At 49.1% G+C, this 27924-nt stretch overlaps 1 protein-coding gene across 8 annotated transcripts in view; it reads right to left on the bottom strand.

The window, feature by feature from the left end:
• SIPA1L3 (signal induced proliferation associated 1 like 3) overlaps positions 1-27924 on the bottom strand; it is a 244966-nt gene that overhangs the window by 96698 nt on the left and 120344 nt on the right. For all 8 annotated transcript variants that reach the window (XM_036012983.1, XM_028529115.2, XM_036012982.1 and 5 more), the window contains one exon: positions 266-2074. In XM_036012983.1, the coding sequence (XP_035868876.1) occupies positions 266-1775 (1510 nt within the window). In that variant the 5' untranslated portion in view covers positions 1776-2074. The remainder of the gene's footprint in view (positions 1-265; positions 2075-27924) is intronic.

The raw sequence follows: 27924 nt of genomic DNA, 5'->3' as shown, positions 1-27924 counted from the left end.
GAGCTTGGCACTGCCAGTGGGTAGAAACAAGGTGACTGGCCGGATGAAACCAGGCTGGATTCGGTCTGCAGGCCTTGTGTTTGTCACCTGTGGCCTAACACATAGGTGAACAGGCACAGCTCAAGGTTTGGGAGTGTCAGCCACATGCCCTGAGGCTCATTGCATCCTTACAGCCCCACTCTGAGGCAGGTCCCACCACACAGTGAATGACTGAGCAGAGGGAGCCTCAGAGATCAGCTATGGCCCGCCCGCCTGTCCCAGTCACCTTTGCCCACGAAGTAGTCCTGGTAGTAGCGGGCGCCCAGGTCCACGTGCTCGATGCTGTACTGCCGAGGGCGACTCTGAGTCCTCTGCTGCTCCTTGGGCACCTCCAGCACCGAGATGCTGGCGTTGGTGCGGTAGGTGCTGAGGGCGGGCTCAGCCAGGCGGCACTCGCTCCCGCCTGGGGAACCAGCAGAGGCCCGGGAGAAGCTCACGTTGCGCTCATATTCACCCCCGATCTCGTTGCGGAAGTGCGGGCAGCTGAGCAGTAAGTCGTTGCTGTTGTCGTCACCCAGGTCCTGCTCCAGGTTCTCCTTGCAGTTCAAGTCCTCTGTGCTGGTGAAGGCTGTGTCCAGGCCCCCAAGGCCATTAGCTCGAGACGCCGTGAGGGACGACGCCATGGCCGAGGCGGCTGAGGCCCCTGTTGTGGTGTTCCGCCTCTGGGTCGTGGACACCCTGTTGGCGGCTGCCTCGTGGAGGTCAAACAGCATGCTCTGCACATCAAAATGGGCAAAGCTCTTCTGGCAGACCCATGGCCTGCTGGCCTCCTGAGGGCTCCGCCCCTCCTCTGTCTCCCCTGGGGACCGGCCCACGTCGCCTTCTGGCTTATTGCTCCTCAGCTTCCGAAAGATGGATGAGTCCACTGTATCCCCACTGCCCAGGCCCCGCACGGGCTTCTTGCGGGGCCTCTCCTTCTCCTTCCCGGGCTGCAGTGGGAGAAGGTGGTCCCTGGTGGGCTGCCCGCTGCGGGGGTCCCCTTTGGCTCCGGTGCCACCCCCTGTAAGGTGTAGGCTGGGATCTGCCTGGAGGAGCTCAGTGAGGTTCTGGGAGCCTCGGGCTTCTGGCTGCTCGCTGCGGAACCCATTGAGAATGTCAAAGAAGCTCTGCTCAGGCACACCCTGCACATCGATGGACGATGTGCTCCCGTACTCGCGGAAGAGGGGCAGGGCCCCTGTGAGCCGGCCCCCCCGTGCCTCCCCCACGTCTTCCACGTCGCACTCGCTGAGGGTGATCTCACTGCTGCTGCGGTGCCGCAGGGGAAGGAAGGCCCTGCCAGGGGACCGGGGCCACCCGTCCTGGAATTCCACATCTTTGGACTTTCTCCTGGAGAGTCGGTGGAAGGCTTTGGACCCTGAGGAAGCCAGGGTGCTGGCAGGGGGCTGTCCATTCTGCATGTTCCTCATGGAATGGGCCCCCTTTGTGGCCTTTGTGCCATCTGTGTCCTGCGAGGGGCTTGGGTTGCTCTGTTCTCTCAAGGCCTCCCTCTTGGGCGGCCAGTCAGCCACCCTTGCACGCACACCCATCTTGGGTACTGCAGGAGTGGTGGGGCTGGGGCGGGTGGTGGCGGTGGCTGGGCTCTCACCAACAGCCTGGGGCATGCCGCCGTTCTGGGCCCAGAATCCCATGGGAGCATAGTCCCCCGTGTGTGGCCCAGGGAGGACATCGGCTCCCCTGGCCCCACAGCTGGCTGCCAGGTCCACACTATCACTGGGAATGGGACGATAGGTGGTCATAGTCCACAGGCACTGGAGTGCTACTGGCCCCTGGAAGCTGTGGAGTAACTTTATGGGGTCCCCTGGCCCTCAGCCATTGTTTAGGGCTGCCAGTCCCAGGATGAAGGATGCTGGCTCCTGAAGCCTGACGGGAAGGTTGTGAGTCTGTGGAGTCCAATTCTCCACCATCGCTGTGGAAAACCGGGCCAGGACAACCTCGGGAGGCAGGTGTTGTCCCGGGGGCTCCAGCCTGGGTGCCTCAGCAGGGCAGTGCAAACAGCAGGCGGTGGTGAGGGCCGGCAGGCTGCACGGGTGCCATGCTGAAAAGGGAGAAAAGGCAAAGGTGAGATGTGAGGTTACTGCTCCCAGAGAGTGACTTTTCTTTGACACCTTCATTCAAAAAACCTTTTTATTATGGAAATTTCTGAAGATACCCCAAAGCAGAGAGAAGTGCCTGAAGAGCTACCCGACCAGCCTGGACAGCTGTTTACCACAGTGGTCTTCCCTGAGCTGAGAGCTGTGCTTCAAGACCATGAGTGCAACCCTGTATATATCATGCTTTTTCCTATATATACCTATGACAAGGTTTAACTTATAAATTACGCACAGAGATTAGCAACAATGAAGTTATAATAAAAACAAAACAGTTATAACAATATGCTGTAATAAAAGCTATGCCCTCTCTCAAAAGATCTCACTTTACTGCTCTCCCCCTTCTTGTGATCATGTGAGATGATACGGTGCTATGTACTGAGAGTGGTACACAATTTAACATTTATGAAGAGTTTGCTTCTGGGATTTTCCATTTAATATTTTTGGACCCTGGCTGACAATGGGTAACTGAAACCTCGAATAAGGGGGAACTACTGTATTTGTCATTTGCTTTATCTCTCCACCCACTCTATACTTTTTTGATGGAAAGAATATTTTAGAATAAATCCCAGAAAGCAGATGATTCCACCCATATAATACTTTAGCTTATATCTCTAGTAGATAAGGCTTTTAAAAATATAACCACGACACCTTTATCACATCCGTCTAGGTTAACAAGTATTCTCTAACACCACGTAATACCTGTGTCTGCACTGCATTTCCCTCACTGTCTCAAAGGTGTTTTTGAGGCTGGTTTGTTCAAACCAGGATCCAAACAAGATTTATACTCCACTTTGGCAGAAATACTTCTTAAGTCTCTTGTACTTTATAATGCCACCTCCCCTTTATTTGATATGATTTATTCTTTAAAAAGATTTTACTTTATCTTTTAAAGATTTTCTTTCTTTATTTTTAGACAGAGGAAGGGAGGGAAAAAGAGAGGGAGAGAAACATCAATGTGTGGTTGCCTCTCACATAGGCCCCACTGGGGACCTGGCCTGCAACCCAGGCATGTGCCCTGACTGGGAATTGAATTGACGACCCTTTAGTTCACAGGCTGGCACTCAATCTACTGAGCCACACTAGCCAGGGTATTTGATGCTATTTATTTGTGGGGGTCACTTGTTCTGCAGCATTTCCCACTTTCAGAATCTGAGTTTTCCCTCGTGGAGTCACTGAACACGTCCTCTGCCCTCTTGTGAGTCTTGTCTACTGGTGGGCACACACAGAGGCTGGACTGCTGTCAGCTTGTTCTGCATCTACCAGACCAGCCACCCCACCAGGAAGGAAGTCAAAATGACAGATGAGTTACTATGAGCTCTGGTGGATCTGGGGAAGGGAATGTTTCAGGAAACCTGCACAATTAATAGATACTATAAGCTGGCAAATCAGCTCCCATCACTTCTAAGATCTCCTCAGTGGCTCCTGTGCTAGAATAAAATCCAAACTCCTTCTACTGGCCCACAGGCCCCACAGGATCTGGCCCCTGCAGTCTCCCTGATGCCTCTCACCACCCCCAACCCAGATCCTATCACAATGGCCTTCTTTTCTGTCCTTCTCACATAGCAAACCTCATCTAGGATATCTGGGTGTCCTTGGTTCTTCACCAGGCTGGTTCTCTCCCGTGGTGTCAGCTCTTTAATGAAGCTTCCCAAACCACCCTATGTAGACAGAGAAGCCTGGTCTCCTCAAAGCCTTTCTGTCACCCTTTCTGCTTTCCTTTTTCACCAACGGATGTGATTTTGATCATTGTCCATTTACTGACTCTCTTCACCCCTACACTGTCTGCTCCAGAAAGGCAGGTGTCTGTGTGGTTCACTCATGTGTCCCAGGCCCGGGAAGAGCGTCCAGGACTATTCACTATTTATTGTATGAATGAATGAACAGACAGCTTCAAACTTGAAGTGGGAGTGCACCCTGACTTGCAGACCTCTGGGGAAGGGAGGGCCTGCTTCTGCATTGCAACCTGAAGTACTCTGCAGGATCATCTCCCTTGGTTTCTACCTTGAACTTCTGGGAGAGGAAACTCTCTGCTGGGGAGGAAGGAGAAAGTCATGACCTGTGGCAGAACCTGTTGGTTGTCTCAGAAGCCACATCCATCCTCCTGCCAACAGAACGGTTCTGCTCAGAGCAGCAGAGTGCTGGGCTGGGCTGGGCATCTGTCTCAAGGTGCTCAGTGACTTTTCCTTCCCTTGGAATGTGGAGCCAGACATGGCCATTGTGGTCAATGAGTGTTGGCGTTCTCCAAGTGAGGAGGTGAAAGGCCTCCTGTTGTGAGTGGGTGTGCATGTGTGTAAATGTGTACGGCACACTTTCTAGTCCATGCCCAGAGGTATGGAGTGACCTGACAGAAAGAGACCAAGGGAAAAGCATGAACAGATTCATGGAGCAAAATGGTGGGGAGAGCCTATTTCCTCTGAGAAAGTGAGAGCCAGGTGAGGGGAGCATGCCCTGCTTCCTGGTTCCCACGGGGCACTCGGGTAGGCACTGCAGGGAGGCATGCAGGGGACGGCGCGCAGGACAGGGGAAGGAAGCGGAAACCCCCCGGGGCCAGGTGGGTTAGGAGACAGGAGTGAGGCCAGGTGAAGCTGCCATGACCTGGACAGCAGAGGCATCTTCTAAGGAGGCAGGTGGGCCTCCTGAGCTCTAGCAACTGAGTCTTGTAGGATGTATTAGAGGCCAGATCTTCAGAACTTTCAAGAGAAACCAGATATCTAAAATTGTACGCAGTATCTCCCAATATGAAAAACCAACCCATCAGCAACAATAACAAATGAACATGTAGAAAATCCTCTAAAAGGATTTTCAAGAAATTGCTAGTAATGGTTTCTGACAGGGGGGCTGGGTGTCACCACCCACCTCCTACCCCCTCCTCTGCTTCGTTTTTCTCCTCAGTACTTATGAACACACTCAGTTGTTCCTCTTACTATTCCTGGCTCCCCTCCATGAGACCCGTTTGGAGGAGGGATCGGTTGTGAATGAAGAGGAGGGAAGGAGCTTTACTTTTCACTGTATACCACTAGCTACCTTTTGCCAATTTGCATGTATTTGCATGCATTTCTAGCCATTAACTAAATACTTCTTAAGAACATTACCAACAAAAGCCACAATGAGGGTCAATAAAATAAGTATGTGGGCCGGGTCTGGGCAGGGACTGCTGGTCTTAGACCTGTGGGGCTTTTGACATCTGCCAGAGAGTAGGGCCTGAGGTCAGCCCCACACTCAGCTGGGGGTGGGGTCCTGGGTCGTCTGGGCCAGCCGCTGGCACTGCTTGCACTTAGCAGGGAAGCCTCACCCGTGGGTCAGCCTGGCAGAGTGCAGAGGATTAGTCCTTTGAGGCCACATATGGGCCAGCTGGGGGGGAACCAGTGGCCCAGATGTGACCCTGAGTTGTTTACATTAAGCACCTCCTGACAGATGGGCTTTGCTGACAGCATTTTATTTCCAGCTCAGTAGGAAACCCTCAATCCATTTTGCTCCCTTCTGTGAACACACACAGATGTTCCTGAGGCCCTGGTCTCTCTTCACACAAATCCCTTCCATGAGCAGGTGCAGCCAAGTCTCCCTCTGATGCTCTGAGGCTGAGTGACACCCACAGCCGCTCTAGGATTCAGGGACTGGTGCGCACTTGGACTTGCCCAGCTGTCTGCTGTTGAGCTTCCCCTTCCTGAAAGCACTCTGATCTTCCTGATGAGGAGCCCCTATGGTGAGCCAGACAGCCTTGGTCATGATGCTGGTGTACTGTGGCCTGGTTGCTGAAACCGTGACTCAGTTTTAATCTCTAAATGCAGATAATATCGCCTACCTCACAGTTGGTGATGCTATTACCACTCCTTCACGTGTCTTTGCCAGAAGCTCTACCCCTCCCCCCAGTGACAGCATAGCCAGGGGTAGGTGGACCTGGCTTTTCCTGTGGCATGACTTTTGCTGGGGGCCCCTGGGTCCCTCTCTCTAGTATTTCTTGGCTCCTGCCTGTTTTCTGAGACTGCTCCTCCGGCCTCCTGTTAATTCTCTAAGTCCAACATAGTCAAATGTGGCTTCTGCTGTCGCCATCTGAGGACCTTGACTAATACACTGTGCTGTGTGCAATGGAGGAAGCTTGAAACAGCAGCTGGGAAAAAAATGAGGACAAGACGGCAGCACAATGAGAGGCCTGTGGCAGTGGGAAAGAGTCGGGTGGGATGCATTTGGTTGCAGGTACGAGAATACCAGCCAATGGTGGTTCAGAAGATGAAAACATTTCATTCTCTCTCGTAACAGGGAGGCCAGACACGACAGCTCCGTACCTGGTTCATGGATGACGTCAGGCACGCGCTCTCCCCGCCACTGCCCCTCAGAGTACTGCTGGCTCGCATCACTGGCTGTGGTCTGATAGCCGCAGCCATGATTCTAACTGAGCCAAGGGCAAGGGGGAAAGAAAGGGATAATGGAAGAGTGTTCTTGCCTATCTGATCCAAACAAGAAGGAGAATCTTTGCCGGAACATTCCCCCTACCTCAGCCAATTTTCTTTTTTGTCTTATTGGCCCGAATTGGTCACTTACAGTCACTCGAGTTGCCAGGGAAGCTGGGAAAGCCAGAATCTGTGATCACACTGACTGCCTTTGCGCCAGTGGGGACTTTCCCCTGGAGAGGCCACAATGGCCTCCCGGAAAGGTAAGGGTCGGTCAGCATCTCTGTAAATCCTCCCAGACTGTTGCTTCTGAAGAAGCTGGGGAACTCTGAGATGACGGGATGCTCCCTCATCAGACCCCCAAAGCCTGGAGGCTGAAACAGCAGAAAAGAGACAAGGACCATGGCCTCAGTGTCTGGCTCTGAAGGGCCCTGCAGCGGGGCCATGCCTGCCAGAACCTCACAGGGCACAGCAGAAGTCGAACCACCAGCCCTCCAATGCTAGCCATTAGTGGTTTGTTTCCCCGGCCTCCACGACTCCCTTTCCCAACAACAGCCCAGATCTCCCTCTGCGAGCCTGCCCTCTCTGACTCCTATCCAATAGGCTATAAGAGGAGCTCCCTCTGGAGTTCAGGAACAAACCCCGTCACCTGATCAGAACCAGTGAGACCCAGTGACATCTTTGCCAGGAATGCTGGGGCTGAGGACTGTGCTTTTTCCTCTTACCCTGATTCTGACAGAATGTGAGGATTGGAATCACTGCAGCCATCTTGTGACCACAAGGGGAGAACCGTCTGTGAAAGGGGCCACGAGTTAATCTAGGGATATTAGTCAGCATTTGTCTCTGCATCAAACTGGACCTAAAGCCAGCCCTATTCTACTTTCCACCATTGGACATTTTAGTCCGTAACAAAAACCCCATAAAACAACATCTGTCATGGTGATGATCCTTCTAGATGGCCCAGGTCTTTTTCTAAGTGCTTTATATTTGTTTTTTCTCTTAATTCTTACAACTCCACGAGGTAGATATCATCACCATCTTCATTTTACAAATGAGGAAACTGAGGAATGAACAGGTGAAACAATGTGCTCAAGGCCACATGGTTGTGAAGTGGCAGAATTGGGACAAACCCAAGTACTTCCATTCCCGAAGTCAGGCAGTCCAGAGTTCAAGTACCAGCCCTCCTGATGATGGTCATGGGCAAAGTCCTGGACCTTTCTGATTCTCATTTTTCTCACTGGTGACACACAGTAAAATACCTCCAGATCCAACCACTCTGCTGAGTTCAAAGTCAGGTCTCCATCTACTTACTTGATATCACCATGTACGCATCTCACATGCACTGCAAACTCAACATTCCGACTGAACCCTTGATTGCTCCCCATCCACAAAACTCGTTCCCTTTCAGGATAGTCAGGATGGACTGAGCTATGCTGTAGTAACAAGAATCCCAAGTGCTCAGGGACTTACACAACAAAGGTGTGTTTCTTGGTCCTACTGCATGTTCATCACTGGTTGAGCAAGAGCCCTCCCTGCTCATGCCAGCTTCACTTCCAGTTGAGAGTTCCACCCTTACCTGAGACCCAATCTCAGAGGTTAAGAGACATGGCTGAACCACGTAATGTCCCTTTAAAGCTCCTACTCAGGAATGGCATGTCACTTTTGCTCACATTTCATTGTCCAAAACAAGTCATGCACCCAAGAATGATGTCCACAGGGTGGTACATCAGAATATTTGTTAGAACAGGAATGCAAATATTCCTCTACATCTGCTTCTTCTACATCTCAGTGAAAGGTACTTCTTTCCATCCAAAGGTTCAAAGTGGAAATGTCAATGTCCTCTTTCATACTTCCTCTCTCACTCCATCTGTCCAATTTACCACCCCACGTCTTGCTGACTCTCCCAGCACCCATCCTGGTCTGAGCTACCCTGACTTCTCACTGGCTAACGACACCACAGCCTCCCTGGTGGCTCTGCTTTTGCATCTGCTCTCCTAAGGGCCCTTTTCCACACAGCAGGCAGAGCAATCTTAAGATAAATATCAAAATCCTCATCTCAGCCCTCAAGGCTCCCCTCTCCTCTTCCTCTTGCTCCTGGAGCCTAGGCTACAATGTCCTTCTGTCAGATTATCTTATGCCCATTGTCTCTGTTGCCTCCAGGCCACTGCACATGCCATTCCTACTGCCCTCTCCCTCAACTAGGTAACTCTTTCTCAACTCAGGACAAACGCCACTTTCTCCACATGACTTTCCCTTTCACCAACCTTGCTCAGTCTCCACCCTGAGCGCTCAAAGGTCATGGGGTCCAGTCTCACAGAGCTGAGAGGTGTAGCAGCTGGGATTCAAGCCTCTCAGAGCACTCTGCTTTTCTCTTTGGGGTACCTGTATCAATATATGTGTGAAACTTACCACGTAATTAATTGTTTGTCACATGTAAGGTTGAACTATATGTGAGAGTCTTAATCACTGCCTACATCCCCAGCACAGATATGATGAGTAGAAAGCTATTAATAAATATCTGGTGAGTAAATGAATGTATGGACCAGGAAGCACTGGCTCAGTAGGGGCCTGTGACCTGAGGACAGGCTTGGTTGGTACTCAAGTGTATCTGCCTTTGGGAAGAATCTGCAAGAAATGCATGGGAAGAGGGAGAGGGAGAGGGCAGGTACGGCCTCTTCACAGGCCTCTGGACTGGGAAGGGGGCGGTTATCTAGAGCCTCCCTCCCAGGCAGTCTTCTGTGTCCAGGTCTGCCCTGATCTGCTACAGGAGTTTCTCCTTCATGGAAATGCGATCCAGTCAGTGATGGAGGCTCCTCGGGACCTGAGATGTCTGGATAGCTCAGGGCTGTGTCTGAGGGCACATTCCCCTCTCAGAGGCCCAAGGGGAATGATAACTCCTCTGGGCATGCACCTGGCAATTCAATATTTGGGCACATACAAGTCATTTCTTCATCCTATAAAAGTAGTGCTTACAACTTATTCATACAACAAACACCTACCACATTCTTACAAATCACTCAGTTCAAACAACTCATTCAGTCAAGAAAGCACTAAAAACCTAGTCATTTAGTCAACATTTACCAGACATGTGTAACTCATTTATGCCATAAACACTGAACACTGAAAATCCACCCATTCATTCAGTAAATTTCTTAAGCACCTATGTACATGCCACAGTTGTAGGTGCTGAAGACACAGCTCGGAGCAGGACAGACCACACCCCTGCTCTCAGGAACTTAGCTGCAGTAGAAGGAAGACAGAAGTCAGTAAGCAAGGACAGAAAACAAAGTCATTGGGTTTATTCATCTATAGATGGGAGGTTGGGAAGGCCTGTGGGGTGCTGTCTGACCTGGGATCAGCAGGAAGACAGGACAGCTGCCATGCACCAGGTGAGGTGCGTTGATGAGTGGGGCTGATAAGCAGGGGCAGGAAAGCTGGGAGTGGCCAGTGCACAAGGCCCCATGGAGTTATCCAAGGCAGTGGTTATCTCCCCTAACTGTCCATTAGAGGCACAAGGGACCTTTGTAAAAATACAGGTGTTCATACTCCACCTCCAGAGAGCCTGAATCAGCTAGTCTTGGATGGGGCTCAGACCCAAGTGTCTCTTAAAAGCTCTGCAGCTGATTCTAACATGCAGCCAGGGCTAAGGGCAGAGGGGAGAAGAGAGCAAAGAGAGGAGGGCCTGACACCAAGCCAGAGTGCCTTCAAATTCGACAGGGACTGAGCACACTAGGCAGAGCAAGCCCAGGCAGACAGGCCAGCAAGCGGCTGTGGTGTAGGCCTGACTGGCAAGTGTGGTCTGTTGGGGACCAGGCGACCTGCAGGGTTGAATGCTGCTGACAGGATCACGTACGATGACAACTATTGGTCTGAAGGGCGCTGATGAACTACTGTAGGAGGTGCTTCATGGGACTGCTGCTCCATGGAGCCTTGTCCACACCCTCACCCCCGTGCTGCTGGCCCATGATGTCTTTCCTTCCACATCCCCATCAGAATCACGTATGCCCTTCCTTTGCTGTGCTCCCAGGGGTCTGCTTGCATCCTAGGAGTTGGCCCACTAGATTTTTAAGCCTCTGATGATCTCTTGTTCTCCTTAGACTTTAAACAGCATCAAGTCTCCAATGGACTGGGGTCTATGACATGTTCTTGCCACATGTGCAGGGGAGAGGGTGTAACTGTGCAGAAACTTCACTTCTTCAATCTGACCTTTTCCTCTTCCTTCCCTTTGGATTCAGACTGGCCTTGCCCAGCCTAGGAGCACCCTGACTCACCTCCCTCCCTCCCCCTTGCACTTCTACTCCCTTAATTATTAGTCAGGACAGTGAGGTTCTGATCAGCATCAAATAATCCTACAGACATAGCCTTGGGTCTATTGACCACACACACAGTTTTAATCAAACTAGGTCTCCGATGTGTTTTAACTGCAGGCCCAGGCGAAGAGACACCAAGGCTGACATCAGGAGCAGAAGCACTGATCAACTAGCCCCATCCCTAGCACTGACCCATCAGTGGAGACAATGACCCAAACTCCCTCAGTCACCATGACTAATGGTGTCCACCCCCATATAACCGATCCCCTGGAAGCCACTGGGAAGCCAGGTTTTTGAGCATTAACTCACCTATGATTCTGGGCATGGGCCACTTCCTAAAAATAAACCCTTACTTTCTTTGCTGCAAGCTCTTATTCATGTCTTATTGGGCTTTGTGCTTGCAGGCAAATTGATCCCTTTAGTCTGGTAACAAGGGGAGAGATAATATGGTGATGACAGAAATACACTATGACTTCTCCCAATATGAGAGACACAGGGTGACACACCTGGCATTAACGTGTGTTATTATAACCCTGTGAGTAGGGACTTCTAGCATGCCCACATTACAGATGAGACAAAAGGCCATGTGGCCGAGTCTCACACAGCTGGGAGGTATAGCAGCTGGCTCCTACATCTTCACTACTGCATTCTAAATAAAACGCAGCTCAAACACAAGTATGTCATGTAAGTACATGAATGATGCATGTATCTTCAAACTCAATCCATAAGGACAAAACTCTAGAAAGGCAGCAAGAGCTCAGCAGATCTCAGATTAAGAATCTGTTTTCTCCCCTGATGACTTTCATTACTTTCTTAGAAATCAGAGCATAACCGGGACCACTCTTAAGCTCCCCAAGGAAACAAGACAGATGGATCTCTGGCATCTCATTAAGAAGGACTGCATCAGGGACTCTACTCCATTGGATCTAAGAATAATGAGAGGGCCTTGACTGTGGCTGCATGTTACTATGATATGTTTTATACTCTCAGTGATGGGGGAACTCAAGACACCATGGGTTAAAGATTTTAGCTTTAGTCATAGTTGACAGGTTTAAGTGATTACTGTATTTTGTTGTGTATAATGCATACTTTTTTGCCCAAAATTTTCAGGGAAAAATAAGGATGTGCATTATACATGAGCATAATGATCACATACCATGGGCACAATAATCCTGTGAATAATGTGTACAAAAACGTGGGTGTGCATTATACACAGTAAAGTGTGGTAATGCATGTGGAAAGTTGTTATTCCAGGAACTGCAATGTATGACCTACATGACTGCAGGGGGTCGACAAGCAATTCAACCTTTGTGTCCCAGGGAGTCTGCCAGCAATGGAGATGGTATCTGAGCCTAGAAGAAACACAAACCCACTCACCCAAGAATCAGCACCAGAAGGGCCCAACTTGCTTTTGGGTAGTGGAGGAAGTGATTGAAACCCAGGTGAGGGCTGAGCAAGTGGTACTGTTCCCACTCAGACCCCTTTCCCAAATACAGTGCCACAATGTAGCACTGTGGGTTGCTCTGCCCTGGTGAATACCTAAGGCTCCACCTCTTACTATGTAGCAGGTATGCTGAGACAAAAAAATACGGCCCAAATGAAAGAACAGATCAAAAATCTCCAGAAAAAAATACAACTAAGTGATGAAGAGATAGCCAACCTATCAGATACACAGCTCAAAACACTGGTAATCAAGATGCTCACAGAATTGGTTGAATTTGGTAGCAAATTAGATGAAAAAAAAAATGAAGGCTATGCTAAGTGAAATAAAGGAAAATGTACAGGGAACCAACAGTGATGGGAAGGAAACTGGGACTCAAATCAAAGGTATGGACCAGAAGGAAGAAAGAAACATCCAACCAGAAAAGAATGAAGAAACAAGAATTCAAAAACATGAGGAGAGGCTTAGGAACCTCCAGGACATCTTTAAACATTCCAACATCTGAATCATAGGGGTGCCAGAAGGAGAACAGGAAGAGCAAGAAATTGAAAACTTATTTGAAAACATAATGAAGGAGAACTTCTCCAATCTGGCAAAGGAAATAAGACTTCCAGGAAGTCCAGGAAGCTCAGAGACTCTCAAAGAAGTTGGACCCAAGGAGGAACACACCAAGGGACATCATATAGAGATAGGGAGACAGTTACCTACAAAGGAGTGCCCATAAGACTATTAGCTGATTTCTCAAAAAGAGACCTGACAGGCAAGAAGGGGCTGGAAAGAAATATTTGAAGTCATGAAAGGCAAAGACCTACATCCAATATTACTCTATCCAGCAAAGCTATCATTTAGAATGGAAGGGCAGATAAAGTGCTTCCCAGATAAGGTCAAGTTAAAGGAGTTCATTATCACCAAGCCCTTATTTTATGAAATGTTAAAGGGACTTATCTAAGAACTAGAAGATCAAAAACTATAAACAGTAAAGTGATAACTCACAACTATCAACAACTGAACCTAAAAAACCAAAACCAAAAACAAACTAAGCAAACCACTAGAACAGGAACAGAATCACAGAAATGGAGATCACAGAGGGGGTTATCAGTGGGTAGATGGAAAGGGGAATGGGGGAAAAGGTGCAGGGAATAAGAAGCATAAATGGTAGGTACAAAATAGACAGGGGGAGGGTAAGAATGGCACAGGAAATGGATAACCCAAAGAACTTGCATGTGCGACCCATGGACATGAACTGAGGAGGGGAATGCTGGTGGGAGTGGGTGTGCAGGGTGGAGGGGAATGAAGGGGGGAAAATGGGATAACTGTAATAGCATAATCAATAAAATATATTTTTTAAAAAAGATTCAATCCTTGTCTCTACTAACTGATTCTGGTATGGAAAGGCAGCACGAACACAAACTTTTCAGTCATTAACACTTCTGACACCAAATGTGTAGACTTTCCATTGAGCAATTCTCAAATTCTGTGCAGACACCAACTCGTGCCCTACAAATATTTCAATCCTAACACTAACTATCTGCAGTGCAGGCCTCACAGCCTAAGGGCTCAGTCCTACAAAACTTCCTCCCTCTTCAGATGCCAATTGCAAGCAGTAGGTCTTCAGGTTACCCACACTTCTGTCAGGCTTGACTACAAAATTTGGGGTTCCCACAACCCCATGTTCAACTTCAATAATCTACTGTAACAGCTGACAGAACTCAAGACAAATATTTTACTTACTATCACCAACTTGTTATGAAGGATTCAATGAACAGCTAGATGAAGAAATACTCAGGAAAAGTCTAGAAGGGCCTAGACCGCAGGAGCTTCTGTTCCTGTGGAGTTTGGGGTGTGCCACCCTCCCAGCACTTGGGTGCATCCATCAACCTAAAAGCTCTCTGAACTTCCCTGTTTGGGATTGTACAGAGGATCCACTACGTAGGTATGACTGATTAAATCATGCAGTCACTGGCCATTGGTGACTAACTCAGTCTCCAGGCCCTTTCCCTTGCTTAGAGGTCAGGGAAGGTGGGAACAAAGTTCTAACCCTCTAATTATGCAGTTGGTTGCTCTGCTAACCAGCCCCCATTCAGAAGATATCTGGGGGGGGGTCTACCAAAAATCACCGCCTAGGATGGAGGAAGGTGTCCACAGAGGCAAGGGCAGTCAGTTACAGCTATACACCCAAACAAGTGAGGTCCCACATGGGTAAGAGTTCCCAATGGCCTGTCCTGTTTCTAAGGGTGTAAATCCCCTTAGGGGAACAGGAAGAACTAACTGGAATTATGCACTGAAATTTCAGGTAAGCATACTATTTTAGTTTAATACAGCAATTCTACTTCTAGGAATCTCTGTGTTTGAGTTGTTGCAATCATGTAAGTTCAAGATCCTCCTCAGAACCCCTGTAAGGTACTGCCCTGACTCCATATCCTGGAGAGAAGCTCTGTGAACAGCTTTTACATTCTTCCAGAACTTTCTCTGTGAGTCTACAAGGACATGCTCACAATTGAACAGGGGAGGGGTGTCTCAGATTGAGGTTAAGATTTCCATCTTCAAAGTGAGCAGGTGAGGGAAACACAGCAGAGTGAGTGGAAGCCACCCTCGAAAAACCCTGAGGTGAAAAGCCCTGACCACACACGACTGCCCTGTGTGTGCCTGGCCTCGGGGGCCACGGAGTCTGAAAACTATGCATTTTTCCAGGTAGAGATTCCTCTGTGTCCTAGAGATGCTCACCCCAGCCCCATGGAGAGAAGGAAGGGGCACCCCAACTTCTGTTCACATGCTCCTCGGTGAAACGGAGGCTGTACTTGCCCAAAGTGCTTCAGCTGCAATAGTGTCTTCTTTGTTTTTAGTTTGCTAACTAGCATAGTTGAAGTTGCATAGGTTAAATGCTTGTATCAATACATGCTTACATAAATAAATAAATTTTAAAAAATGAACAGGTTAATACCTTCATAGTTGCTTCCTTACTTATTACCACCTTGGAGATGTTTCCTGATGTGGCAGATATAGCATAGTGATTAGACCTACCCAGGTTCAAATCCCAGCTCCGCCACTTAACTGTTAGACCTTGGCAGGACACTCAGCCTCTCTGTACCTCACTTTCCACATCTATAAAATGGAGATAATAAGAGGGCATAACTCTTAGGGATGTATTGAGTTAATAAATGTAGAGACTTAAAATATACCTGGCATGCAGTGATAATAGAAGTATTAGCTGGTTTTTTTTTTTTTTTTTTACTTATATTATGATAAAAACAAATCTCAAGAAAACAAATGGAACCAAATGAGGCCTTGGAACGAACCCTGGGTCTTCTGGGCTCAGAAGCCTGGTGGCCTACCTTAAAGCCACTCCTTCCTGGAGGCCCAGGGCCAGGGCCGGGGGGAGGTACCCCCTGAATCCCTGTGGGGTTGGGTGGGCTAGGCCAGGGTGTTGCCACCTCCTTTGAAACAATATGAATTGAGAGCAACTTGTTCCAATTCTGGGTGCTGTTTTCCTAATTTTGAATGAGACTTTGAACTGCGAAATTAAAAAAGGATGCTTTCTGGAGCATGGGCACATGGGCCCGGCCCACCCAGGAGCTACAAGAGCCGCAGCCACCCTGTGCAGTGGGGACGACGTGACAGGGCCAGGGCAGGGGCCCGACAGACCGAACGAGGGCCTCAGATGGGGGAGGCCCTTTGGGGAAGACTGCACAAGGGCACGACCACTGCTCCCGGCAGCCTGACGTCCTGAGGGATCTCACTGGCTCTCGCTGGCTAGTGTCAAGCTGCAGGCATGGTGCGGCCATGAGTTTTGTTTTATTTTTTTGGTACTGCAACTTTTGATAAATGCTGTCGCCTGGAACCCTGAGTGTCCCCAGTCATTGCATGGGGCAACCTTCTGGGTCTGCTCGCACAGCTCCTGCTGCCCAGGTTGGACTGGTGGTGAAATATGTGTATGTCTCCCCCAGGGCTCACTCCAGTGGCCTCGCCAAGCCATCTTCAGAAGACGGTGTCTTGTCAGCATGGAGCCTGACTTGAAAACTAATCCTGGCTAATTGCTACCAAAACCTGCTAAGATCACATCTGTTGGGCCTGGAGATTAAATCAATATTTGACAATCTTGATTAAATAGAGCCCAGCAATCCTTGTCAAGAACATCTGTTAAAGCTCTGTTCTTTGCATCCTGCTCTCGGGGAGCCAGCCGGGGGCATCTCCGGCTCTGCTTGTTGTCACTTGAGGATGGCTTGGGGTGTGGTGGCGGGAGGGGGGAGTGAGGCCCATCAGGAACACTGTGGCTGGGAAGGCTCCTTGTGGCGGGAGGGGAGTGGGAGAGCTGCACACACACAGCTGGGCCTAGTTATCCTGGGTGGCGCCCAGCTGCCAGCAGTGACCACCCTGTCTCCTGATCCACAGCTGCCCAGGGCCGGGCCCTGCACAGAGCACTTACCACACAAAACGGGGAAACCCAGGGTTCTGAGAGGAAACACCGCTTGCCCAAAGTCAGAAAGAGAACGAAGGGAGGAGCTGAGGTCTGAACCTGGGTCTGGCTGACTCCAGAGTCTGCCCTGGACCAGTCACAGGTCCATCCCATATGAGAACACAAAAGGGTGCGTGCGGAGCTCAGGGTGGGGGCCTGCTCCACTGGTCCAGTTCCCTAAGCTCCACGTGACTCTGGCCTCACAGCTGGCCCTGCTCAACCCATGCAGAACCCCTAGGCAGGGAGCCCTACAGTTCACCCCACAGAAGGGAACACGGAGGCTCAGGGTGGCAAGTTGCCTGTTCAAGATCACCCAATGAGGGAAAAGGCAGAGGTGGGGTTCAAACCCAGTTGGGTGACTCTTCGGTCACGATAACCACTGTCATCTCTAACATGCAAGGACAGAGCTGTGAACACGGTGGGCACTCTAAATAAATGCCTTCCCTCCCCCCGAGTGACTTTAAGGCAGAAATCAGGCTCATGCTATGTATGGAGCCAGATGGCCTGGGGTTAAATCCCAGCCCAAACATGTACCAGGAAAAGAGCAGTGCCACTTCATGGGACTGCCAGAGGGGCCTGAGATGCTCTCCATAAGGCACCATGGTCATGGCACAGTCAGTGCACATACAGTTTATTTAAAACAACACTAATGATGACAGAACAGCTGCATTCATGGTGTCCTCACGGGAAGGAGTGGGGAACTGTAATCACTCAAATGCATGCAGCCACTTGTCACTGCTCTGTCCCCAGGTCCAAAGAAAGCAGCACTGAAATCAGGGTGAGTTGTCCGTATTTTGAGTACTTTAAAATAAAAACCAAAACTGGCCAGGCAATTGGTAAGCCACCTGACCAGATAATCAACCAGCCAGTCAACCAGATAAGCAACTAAACAGACAACCAACCACTTAGTTAACCAACCAACCAGCAGGCCAAATAGTCATTTAACCAGCCAACTGGGCTCACGTTTCTGCGTCCCTGACCCTACCTATCCACAACTCCACCTCACCCTCTGCGTCTCTGCCCCACCTCTCTGGGCCCCGGTTCCCGTCTCTCCATGGCCCAGTGTGTGTCTCTCTCTCACACACGCGCACATGAATGGCCACAGCCCTGCACATTTGTGGCCCCTGAATCACAGCCCCATGTTAACTCAGCACTGAGGATGTCCCAAGTGCCTGGTCCCTCTGTGAAGTCCTTTCTAATTTCTAAGTTCCCAAACGACTACAGGGAGGGAGGGAAGCTATGGAATTGCCAAGATTATTAAAAAAATAAAATAAAATTGGGAGGCAGATACCAATCCATCTACTAAATAATCACTGGCATGTGTGGCATTGTTCAGGCCCCTAATTTCTCGTGTTCCAGGCAGAGGTCACAACTGCCTTGTCCTGTCTCACTCCACCCTGCAGTCGAACCTTACAAGGAAACTGCCTGCTTTAACCAGAGAGCAAACTCAGAAACCCCAGGAAGAAGTAATGAGGAAGAATGGAATGCTCTCTCATTTTTATATTTTTATTTCTTCTTCTTCTTCCTTCTTCTCTCTCTCTCTCTCTTTTTTTTTTTTACAAACCCTTGTGTGGAGGGCTGACTTGCAACAGATCACAGTAAGGGAGCTGCTCTGCTACAAATGAAACCTTGACCTAGAAGCAGGTCATCTACAAGTGGTTTAGTGCCAGGTTCCGGAGCCTGGTGGCTGAGGGGGCAACACCCTCCCAGGAACAGGGGCTCACCCAACTGCAGCCCCAACTCTCAGCGGTGGGGACAGCAGGGAACCAGCTATTCGAGGCCAGCGGGGGCTCTACAGTGTTGCCATACAGTTCTGCCTGGATGGGCTCTCCCTTACAATAAAAAAAAGTGTTTAAAAATAGTCCCCATGTTCCATATTTTACACCTTTCAATCTACCCACCTAGGTCAATGCAGAGCAGAGATCTGGAAGGTCAACGTGCAGCTTCCAGGGAGGGGAGTGACTGTGTTTGCATGCGTGCGATCCTCCCACCCTTAACCCTGAAGCCGCCAAACTTCCCAAAGGCACATGCCTCCACTTTGGCGCCACCACAGACCGCCTGTGCTACTACTGACTTAAGATGGTCCTTTCCACCAACTCACTTATTAAAGTCTTAATCTATCAGCGTTGGAGTCATATTTTTCTAATCCTCATCAAACAAAATGCACAAATATGAAAAATTTTAAAGCCTGTCTGTGCACCAGTGAAAATCAGCTTTAGTATCAGAAATGTGCCAACATCAAAACCAGGATGTGACTCTCAGGCATGACTCTGAGCCAAAAAGCCAGACACAGAACATGCAGAGTTTATGATTCTGTTTATATAAAGTTCAAAAACAGGCAAAACAGAAGCATGGCATTTAGAGTTGTTCACATGGGTGAGCAAACCTTCAAAAAGCAAGAAGAAATGGTGGCCAAGGCCGTCTGGTGAAATAGAGCCTGCGGGGGAGAGGGTGGCTCCTAGGCTGCTGGCAGGATCTCCGTGTGGATCTGGCAGCGACAGGAGTGCTTGCTGTATCCTTGTTTGCTAAACTGCGTATCGCACTTTACTCACTTCAGTGTACTTGTTACGTTTCACAACAAACTTTTAAAGTCTTTTGCATTGTGAATATTTTAAAGATTATACTGTTGTATTACACATGCAATTTTACAAAAAAGAGATATATATTTAAAGATCTTAGCTCTAGTGGCCCTACTGTTCTTATTCCCCCACAGGAAAAAAAAATCTTAGCTCTTTGATCTTTGAAGACCCTCTCTGAAGACCAAAGGATTAGCTTCCCTTTGTGTGTGGTCTGTGTAAATACACACACACACCCCAGTCCCTCTCACTGCCCTGGCTCAAAGTTTTTCTCCTACAAAAGGTATCCCCTTCCCACCCAGCAGGGCCACTCGACCTGTCTGCATGCAAACATCCTGGGCAAGCTAGGGGAGTGTGCCCTTCCTCCTGGCCCCAGAGGAGTCAGGGAAAGCGGGGCTACACAGCAGCAGTTTTGGGACAACTCACCACATGACAGCCGGGGATGGAAGGGAAGGGATCCACACCCACCTGAGGGTTCAGGAGGGCTTCAGGGAACAGGGGCTGTGAGGCTGCGCTACTGACAAGAGTACATCCCAGCCATGCACCTGCAGCAATAACCACAGAGGCTCCCCTGGCTGCACTTGACTTTGCACTTGACTGGGTGCAAAGCCTTTTCTTGGGCCCATGGACTGGCTGACAGATGGCAAGTGCCTGCAGCTCTGTTTGTACAACACTGTAATCAAACACCCGCTCCCAGGACCACATGCGGGACAAGTACCCAGGCCAAGGCGGAGTAAGACAGGCTGGAAGGGGCACTGGCTCTGAGGGAGCCCAGGACACTAGGAAATGAGCAGCTCACTCCCAAGACAACACACTTAAAAAAAAATGTTTACAGTTGGTGGAACCTTTCTAGAGGAAATCTGGCAATAACTTTTTAAAACGTCTTATCCTTTGAACGAGTGATGCTACTTCTGGGAATTGATCCCAAAGAAACAGAGACAAAGAAAAAAATTCATGGTACTGGTTACAGAAGAAAAAGATTGAACCTATGTCAACATCCAATAACAGGATGATGACTGAATAAATTACTGCATGTACCGATATCAAACATTTATATATATGCAGATGCAGTCATAGAAAAACTGGAATAATTACTCTAAAATGTTAACTGGGGTTATTTCTAGGTGCTGGGACTACCAGTCATTTTGGAAATGCATTCTTTATACCTTCCTATATTTATTCAAATTATCTTGAATGACTGTGTTTTCAAAATCAGGGGGGAAAAGCAGTAAGTCTTCATTTCCTTAACTGATTTGCATGCAGTTGTTGAGTATTCCCTGAGACCTTCCTATGTAATAAAGCCGTGAATAGGGACGACCCCTCTCTCCACTCTGGCTAGAGGCTGAGTGCACTTACCAAGTACATGTCCACATAAAGGAAGAGGAGGCAAGGATCAGCAGACAAAGGAAGGAACAGGGTGCTGCAGAGTGGGTGGTCAGGGAAGGCTTCACAGGAGGGGCAGTGTCTAAAACTAAACCCCGAAGGATGCAAAGCTGGCCAAGGAAAGGTGTGGTGGTAGGTGAGGAAGACAGATAAACAGCAGGTGCAAAGACCCCAGAGTGTTTAGGGTTCTGGAGTTGACTTCCACTGCAGGTATAGGAGGGGGCAGTACCTGATCTGGCTGCCATGTAGACGATAAACCAGACCAGTGGCAGAGAGTCCCATTGGGAGGCTGGGGTAGCCGTGGGGGCAGAAGTGGCCTGGCCCCGAACAGGGATGGTGCTGGTGCAGAGAAGGTCTGGCAGCTTCCTCACAAGATGAGAAGTGGCAAGGAATTCAATCCCAAGTTGAGTACTGGGTGGGCATGGGTGCTGTGCCAGATCTGGTCACAGAGAAGCAGGTCACCACCACTCCTGCTCTCGCCCCCATGCTGCTCAGACTACAAGGGGACAAAGATAAGTAAATGAACCTCTTCAGGGCAGTATGTTTGGGTTGATAGTCACCTGGTAGGGCTGGGTTCAGCTTTAAGCCCCAGGCGTCCTATGAGTTGGGATGTACCTCAGAGTTCTTCCTGTCCTGTTTTATGGACCCACAAATGCTCCTCAGGACACCCAAAGGCAAGGAGCATCACTCCTAGTGGGCAGACGTGGAAATTCAGCACAAACTGGTGGCAGTCCCTGACAACAAGGAGAACTTGGCTTCTCAATGTGAGAACACTGAGACCCTCCTCTGGGCGCTGCTCCCATGCTGAACACCAAGCTGCATGCCTCACACTCGAGGCTGCACAGACTCCAACTGCTGGTTGTTAAACAAACTGACTCTCTTCCTCTTCCCGAGTGTGGGACGCTCAACCAAAGAGCTCGCTTTTCCAGGTTCCCTTGTAGCTATAGCGAACCATTTGTCCCATTCTGGTCAATGAGAGGTTAAGTAAAAGTCTGCTGGGGGTGTGCAAAGGGGCCTTTGAAGGGGCCTCCTGGTAAAACTACACTTTCCAATAAAAATAAGTAGCCTCAGCCTCTTCCATCCTCCTTCTTGGGATGTAGATACCGTACCTGGAGGTGTGGAAGCTGTCTTACCACAGGCTAAGGATGGCGGAAGGAGCTCACTCTCCCAGCCAGTGGCCCTGCCCCAGCCCACCCATATACCCTTTCCTTCCTCTGTGCAAAAGATAAACTGTTGCCTCACTTAAGCCACTGCTTATTGGTTTTCTGATGAGTAGCAGAGTGTAATCTTGACTAATAGGAGGTCCTATCCAGATCTTCGTTTTAAAGATAAGGGAACTCAAGTCCTGAGAGGAAAGGTCACTAGCCTGAGGTCACACAGAGCCAGGAAGTGATAAGGCTGGAATGTATTCCAAAGCACTTCATGGTGGCACCTTGAATTTAAGTTAGAGTACTGGCTTTGGAGAAACCTTGGCCTCAATTCACTTATCCATTTAATAGTTTGCTTGCCCATCCCCCACAGCAGAAGCATGAACTCCACAGAGTGTGGGCCCTTCACTGCTCACTCTCCACCAATCAGAACAGCGCTGGACTGGTGACAGGCGTTCAATTCATCCCCACTGAAGGAGCAATGACTAAATGCCTGGGAAGGTCAAGTGACTCTTCTGGAGAATGTGAACACCAACCACCACTGGCTTCACAGGAGGCTGTGAGGAAGAAACACAGCGCAGAGCATGGTGTCCAGTAAGCGCCCAATAATCAGATCCATTACTGCCACCACGGAAGCTGTGGATCTCATCTTCTAAAGACCTCTCCCTCATGACCAAAAGGGTTCACTAACTCTAGACAATCTTTTCTTAAACTTGGATTCAAAGATATTTTCTCTTTGCAAACTAGCATAAACTCACAGGCTCACCCCCGCCCCCAACCAGGATTCCCGACTGCTCTGTGAGCACGGCAGCCTTCCCACGTTGGCCTTATGCTCTGCCTGCAGTAACTGCCATGCTCTTTGCAAATCAACCCTTCCTCTTCTTTAGGCCTACTTCCCAAGCCACCTCCTGGGGGAGGCCTTCTCTGATTTCCCTACCCCGTCTGGTATGATCCCCCTGGGAAGCCCCTGGGACCTGCCCTGTCTGGCCCGTCCTCTTCCTGATGTATGAAAGGCTGTCTATCTGTGCATTTGCATACAAGGATATACCCCTGACAAACTCCCGGGGCAGGTTCCACGCCTGCTCACCTGTCTCCCCAGAAGTGCTGGCACCTCTAAGAGATGCTCAGGTACATCTGCTAAATGGGAGAATGAATGAACCTTCTAATTGCCAGGCACTGTTCTGAAAACTTTAGTTGTATTAACACAGTTGATCTACACAGCAATCTTTTGAGAGAGGTAGTATTACCGGCCCCATTTTACACAAGAGGCAAAACAGACACAAAACAAAGTAACAGGCCCAAGGTCACACTGCTGGTAAATGGCGAAGCTGGGTTCAAATCCTGCAGGCTGACTTCAGAGTCCACGCTTTGTTGTGTGAATAAACGTACAAATGCCCATGGCACGGAGAGCTGTCTGAGGCTGGGCCTGACTGGAAGGCAAAGCTCACTTCCTAAGCCAGACTGAACACTCTCATGACAATCCAGCCCCTTCTTCTTTGCCTACCTGCCAATATCAGCGCTAAAAGGGCCACACACTCACTTTTCCAGCTAAGAAGTCTGCTAGATGGAAGGGGAAGAAGCTTCCTGATAAGAGAGTGGTACCACACTCCTGGCTGGCTGGCTGCCTGCTTCCTGCCTCAGGCTGTGAGATGATGTGACACCTGGAGACACAGCAACAATCATGAAAGCATGAGGAAAGGCCAAGATGATTTCAGAAGCACACACTCGGGGCCCTGACCAATGAGGAGCTGTTGAACCAATCCCAGAACTGTCTTTTCTCTGGACTTTCAGCTAAATAAGCCACCGTGAGTTCAGTTTTTGTTATTTATATTCCAGGTTGAGATATAAAATATTTAGAACCCAGTATGACACAGGAAGCAAACAATCAGAATGCAATGGCAACTACCGAGGATCAGCCTTGCTTGTATCCATATACATGGCTGTGAGCTCCTTGGGGGTTAGGGTGAAGGCTAGTTTTGTTTACTGTTGTGTCTCACCACCAGCAGAGGGCCTGGCACAGTGGGCACACAGTCAGTGTACAGTCAATGGTCCTGACTGATGTCTCTGGATGCTGTACACAGTCGTCGAGGGCTCGGGTACTGGACTCTGGCCTGCTGGGGGACCCGAGTGCCAACTACACTACCTCCCAGCTCTGAATGAGGGCATTTTCCCTCTCCAAACTTCAGTTTCCTCATTTGTAAGTATTTACCTCACAGGGTTCCAGAGGAAATATCTATACGACAACATCCACCGTGCGGAGCACTTCACACAGGACCTGCTGTGATGCCAGGGGCGCACGTAGCTGCTATAACCAGCCTTTTACCCTCTCCTTCTCCTCGCCTGCCAAATGGCTGCCATAATCTGTCTTTGCTTTAATGAGATGAAACTGAAAGAGCACAGTACAAAGTGCTACGCAAGCAAACGCCAAGTCTTATCTTTGACTCGTGCAGTGCAGCAGGTAAGAGGATGGATTCTGAACTCAGGCTGCCTGGGTTTCGATCCCAGCTCTGCCCTGTGACCTGGGGCAAGTCACTCAGCCCCTCTGTGCCTCAGCTGCCTATTTTATAAAATGGACATAACAAAACTACCTCGCTTACAGGGTTGACGGCAAGATTAAACAAGTTAACGTGGAAAGCTCTCAGAGCAGAGCCCGGCACAGAAAACTACCTGGAAGTCTCATTTGCTGTCACTGCTGCCAGTTCGACAGATGCCTGGCCCACCACTCACTCCCTGGATGTGTGATCCTGGGCAAGTTACTTACCTCTCAGCCTTTCTCCTCTCTATGATGGGGTGACTAGTAGTACTTACTTTGTAGGATCCTTATGAGATTTAAAGAAGTTAATCTATGTGTAGTATAAAGTACTCGAAACAAGGCCTGCTTTCCAAGAAGGGCCCTGTTAATGTTAGCAATCCTCATCATTTCTGACTGGGGCTCTCTTGCATGACTGATCTCCTGCACTTTTATGTATTAACTCGCACACTGCTATTTAACTTCCTTGGCTGCAAATCTGGCACCACCCCCTCCCTTGGGTTCCTCCCACCTGCACCAGGGTGCAGAGTACACTGCACAGTGCCCACCTGAATGTACAGCTGTCTGCTAAATGCCAGTTTACACCGCTCAGTGGCATGATGCTCCCCGGCTTCTCCTGGCCCAGGACACTGGTGCCTCATGCAGGCGCTCCCTGAGAACACTCCACTGCCAAGAACACTGCAATCACGCAGAGCCGCTCTGTGGTACTGAGTGTCCTCAGGAGGGCTTTCTTTAGGTCAGAGCACAACCCAGTCCTCTGACGAGGAACAAAGGGGAACGTCTGCTTTGAGCGTGGGGAGGGGAAGCTTGGAGAAGATTCCTTCAGCAAAGGAAGAACTCGTAGTCCACCAAGGGAGGCCTGTCCCAGGCAGCAGGGACCGGCAGCTGGCAGGCAATGCTCAAAGAGCTGCCTCCCTGGTGACCAAAGGACCACTATGTCCAGGATGGTGCTTATCATGGACGAAGCAGCACATCCCCGACCAGGCCATTCAGATACCGGCTTTCTGGTCTCTAAAATAGGATCAACTTCACCAATTGATTCATTGCCTGCCCTGCTCTGAATCACAGGGGGACTACATTTCCTAGGATTCCTGGTTAGATTCAACCAACGGGGACAGTGGCAGAGGCCTGACAGGTGGAGGTGGTGAGAATCCGGGGTGGTTCTCCCTCTCTCCCTCTACCCTGGACAGCATCTCAGGAGGGGGATGCTTCTCTGCCCCTCACTCCCCACAAGACTTTGGTCATACCGCCTTCTCCTGTGTCCCTCTAGCTCTGGTTGCTGTGTCAGGACTGCCTCCCTCCCGTTTGGTTTCTCTGCTTCTGCCTGACTCACGTAACCAACCAAATTCTCTGTGTTGAATCCCCTCTGCCTGAGATACCCAGAGTGGGTTCTGTTTTCCTCACAGACACATCTCCGCCTTGCCCACGTTTTAGGGGCACCTAAACATGAAGGGAGAAGATGCAATCGGAAAGTGAAAAGTACCACACAAACCAAGGAGTGTTTTATGGAAATGTCTTCTTGTCTTTCATAGTGTACAGGCACGCTGTGGCACGCAGTTTAAAACATGAAATAATATGTTTGAGATTTGCCTCAAAATAACCCAACAGCAGGGTGATGGATGATGGAAGCTTGGCCATGTGCTGAAAACTGTGGGATATGACAGCTATGTGCCTGCAGGCTCTTCTTTCTACCTCTGTGTTTGAAACTGTCCATGATTAAAACAAAACCAACAGGTAAGAGAAACAGGTTCTACTCTTTGGTGGGGATACAAACCTGCAGAGCCTTCTCTGAAGGCAATGTGTGAGTTAATTCACTTAAAACTGTGTATATCTGTGGGTTCAGTGATTCCAAAACTAATGTAAGTGCTGGCCCAAGAACCCAAAGCTGCCTGGACGAGGCTCCCCACTGCTGAAGAGAGAGTGAAGACCACTAGAAAGTCCCTCACTGAAGAACCAATTACATGCATTTTGACACGTCCATATAACACAACCCCAGGCAGATTAAGAAGAGTGAAGGCACATCTACCATGATGACAGGGTAGAATTCCCAAGAGACACTCCTAAGTGACGAAGCTGTGGAGGAAACAGTATTATTGTATCACATTAAAAAAGTATGTGATACCTAGGGGAAAAAGTCTGATAAACAGTAATAATGATAATATCTGCAAATAGGACTCTAGCACTTACCACATGCCAGCACTTTACATGTATGCTGTATATTGTATGTTCAGAAAAGCCCACAAGGTAGATACAGTTACTGTTTCCATTTTACAGGTGAGGAAACTGAGGGTCAGAATGCCAAACTCACGTGTTGAAGTTCTGACCCCCAATACCTCAAAATGTGACTGTATTAGGAGACAAGGCCTTTAAAGAGGTAATTAAATTAAAAAGAGACCATTAGGGTGTGCTCTAATCCAATCCGATTAGCGTCCCTGACACAGAGAGACACCTGGGGCTTGTGAGCAGAGGGATGACCACACAGAGAGGCAGCAACAGGGCAGCTGCCTGCGAGCCAGGGAGAAACCAACCCTGCCGGCACCTTGGTCTTGGACGTCTAGCTTCTGTAACCGGAGAAAATAAATTCTGTCGTTAAAACCGCCCCGTTGGTGGTACTTTGTGATGTATGGCAGCAATATAAACTAACATGCTAGGCCACAGAGCCAGCCAGTGCTGCAACCAGAATCGAAGCACAGGTCGTCCGGCTCCAGAGTGCTACCGATCACAAAACAGCCAACACAGCAAGTTGTTTACAATGGTTATTTTATCTCTGGAAAGTGCAATTGGAGGCGGTGGAGAGAAAGGAGGAACAAGGCTTTCAATCTTTACTTGGTATACTTTTATAACTAGATTTTAAAAATCCACATAACACATTTTTAAGAAGTTAAAAATAAAACCACACACATGGAAATGAACATAAGGTATACCACCACACCCAAATGTGGGAGATTTGTCTTTCTACAAGTTTCACTATATTGTCTCTTGTAGTTCCTAAGGAACCATCAGAAAGAATCCAGAAATGCCATCGCAGGCTGACATTCTGATATGAATGAAAGAAAAAGAGAAGATAAAATACTCGAGTTTTCAGAAACTTTAAACACTTAGTAACAATGATGGTGACAGTAATAATAACTGTGGATATTTTCATATCACATATATGCTTGATACTGTCCTAAATACTTAACATGTCACGTCATGAAATCTGCAAAGTGTCTTAGGATATAGGTACTATTATCATTCCCATTTTCTATTTAAGGAAGCTCTGAGGCTCAGAGAGGTTAAGCATCTTGCTGAGTTAGATGACAGGGTCAGGATTCAAACCCAGACCACCCAGCTCCAGAATATGCCCCTCATGACCTCATGGGCCCTCTTGCCTTACTTTATTGCTGAATGAGCCACTCATGAAAAGGGAAGCCTGAATCAGGTGCAGGGAAAGGCATGAAGAGGCACTTAGCCAGGACTAGTAATCAGAGCACTGAAAAAACCCCAGACCCCACTTCATCAACGTGATCCACTTAGGAAGCACGATAACAGCAAATGGTGATGAGACAGGGGGAAAGCCGGACCCT

The sequence above is a fragment of the Phyllostomus discolor genome, chromosome 12 (assembly GCF_004126475.2).
Source record: "Phyllostomus discolor isolate MPI-MPIP mPhyDis1 chromosome 12, mPhyDis1.pri.v3, whole genome shotgun sequence".
Lineage (NCBI taxonomy): Eukaryota > Metazoa > Chordata > Mammalia > Chiroptera > Phyllostomidae > Phyllostomus > Phyllostomus discolor.
This window is presented reverse-complemented; position numbering and strand designations above follow the sequence as displayed.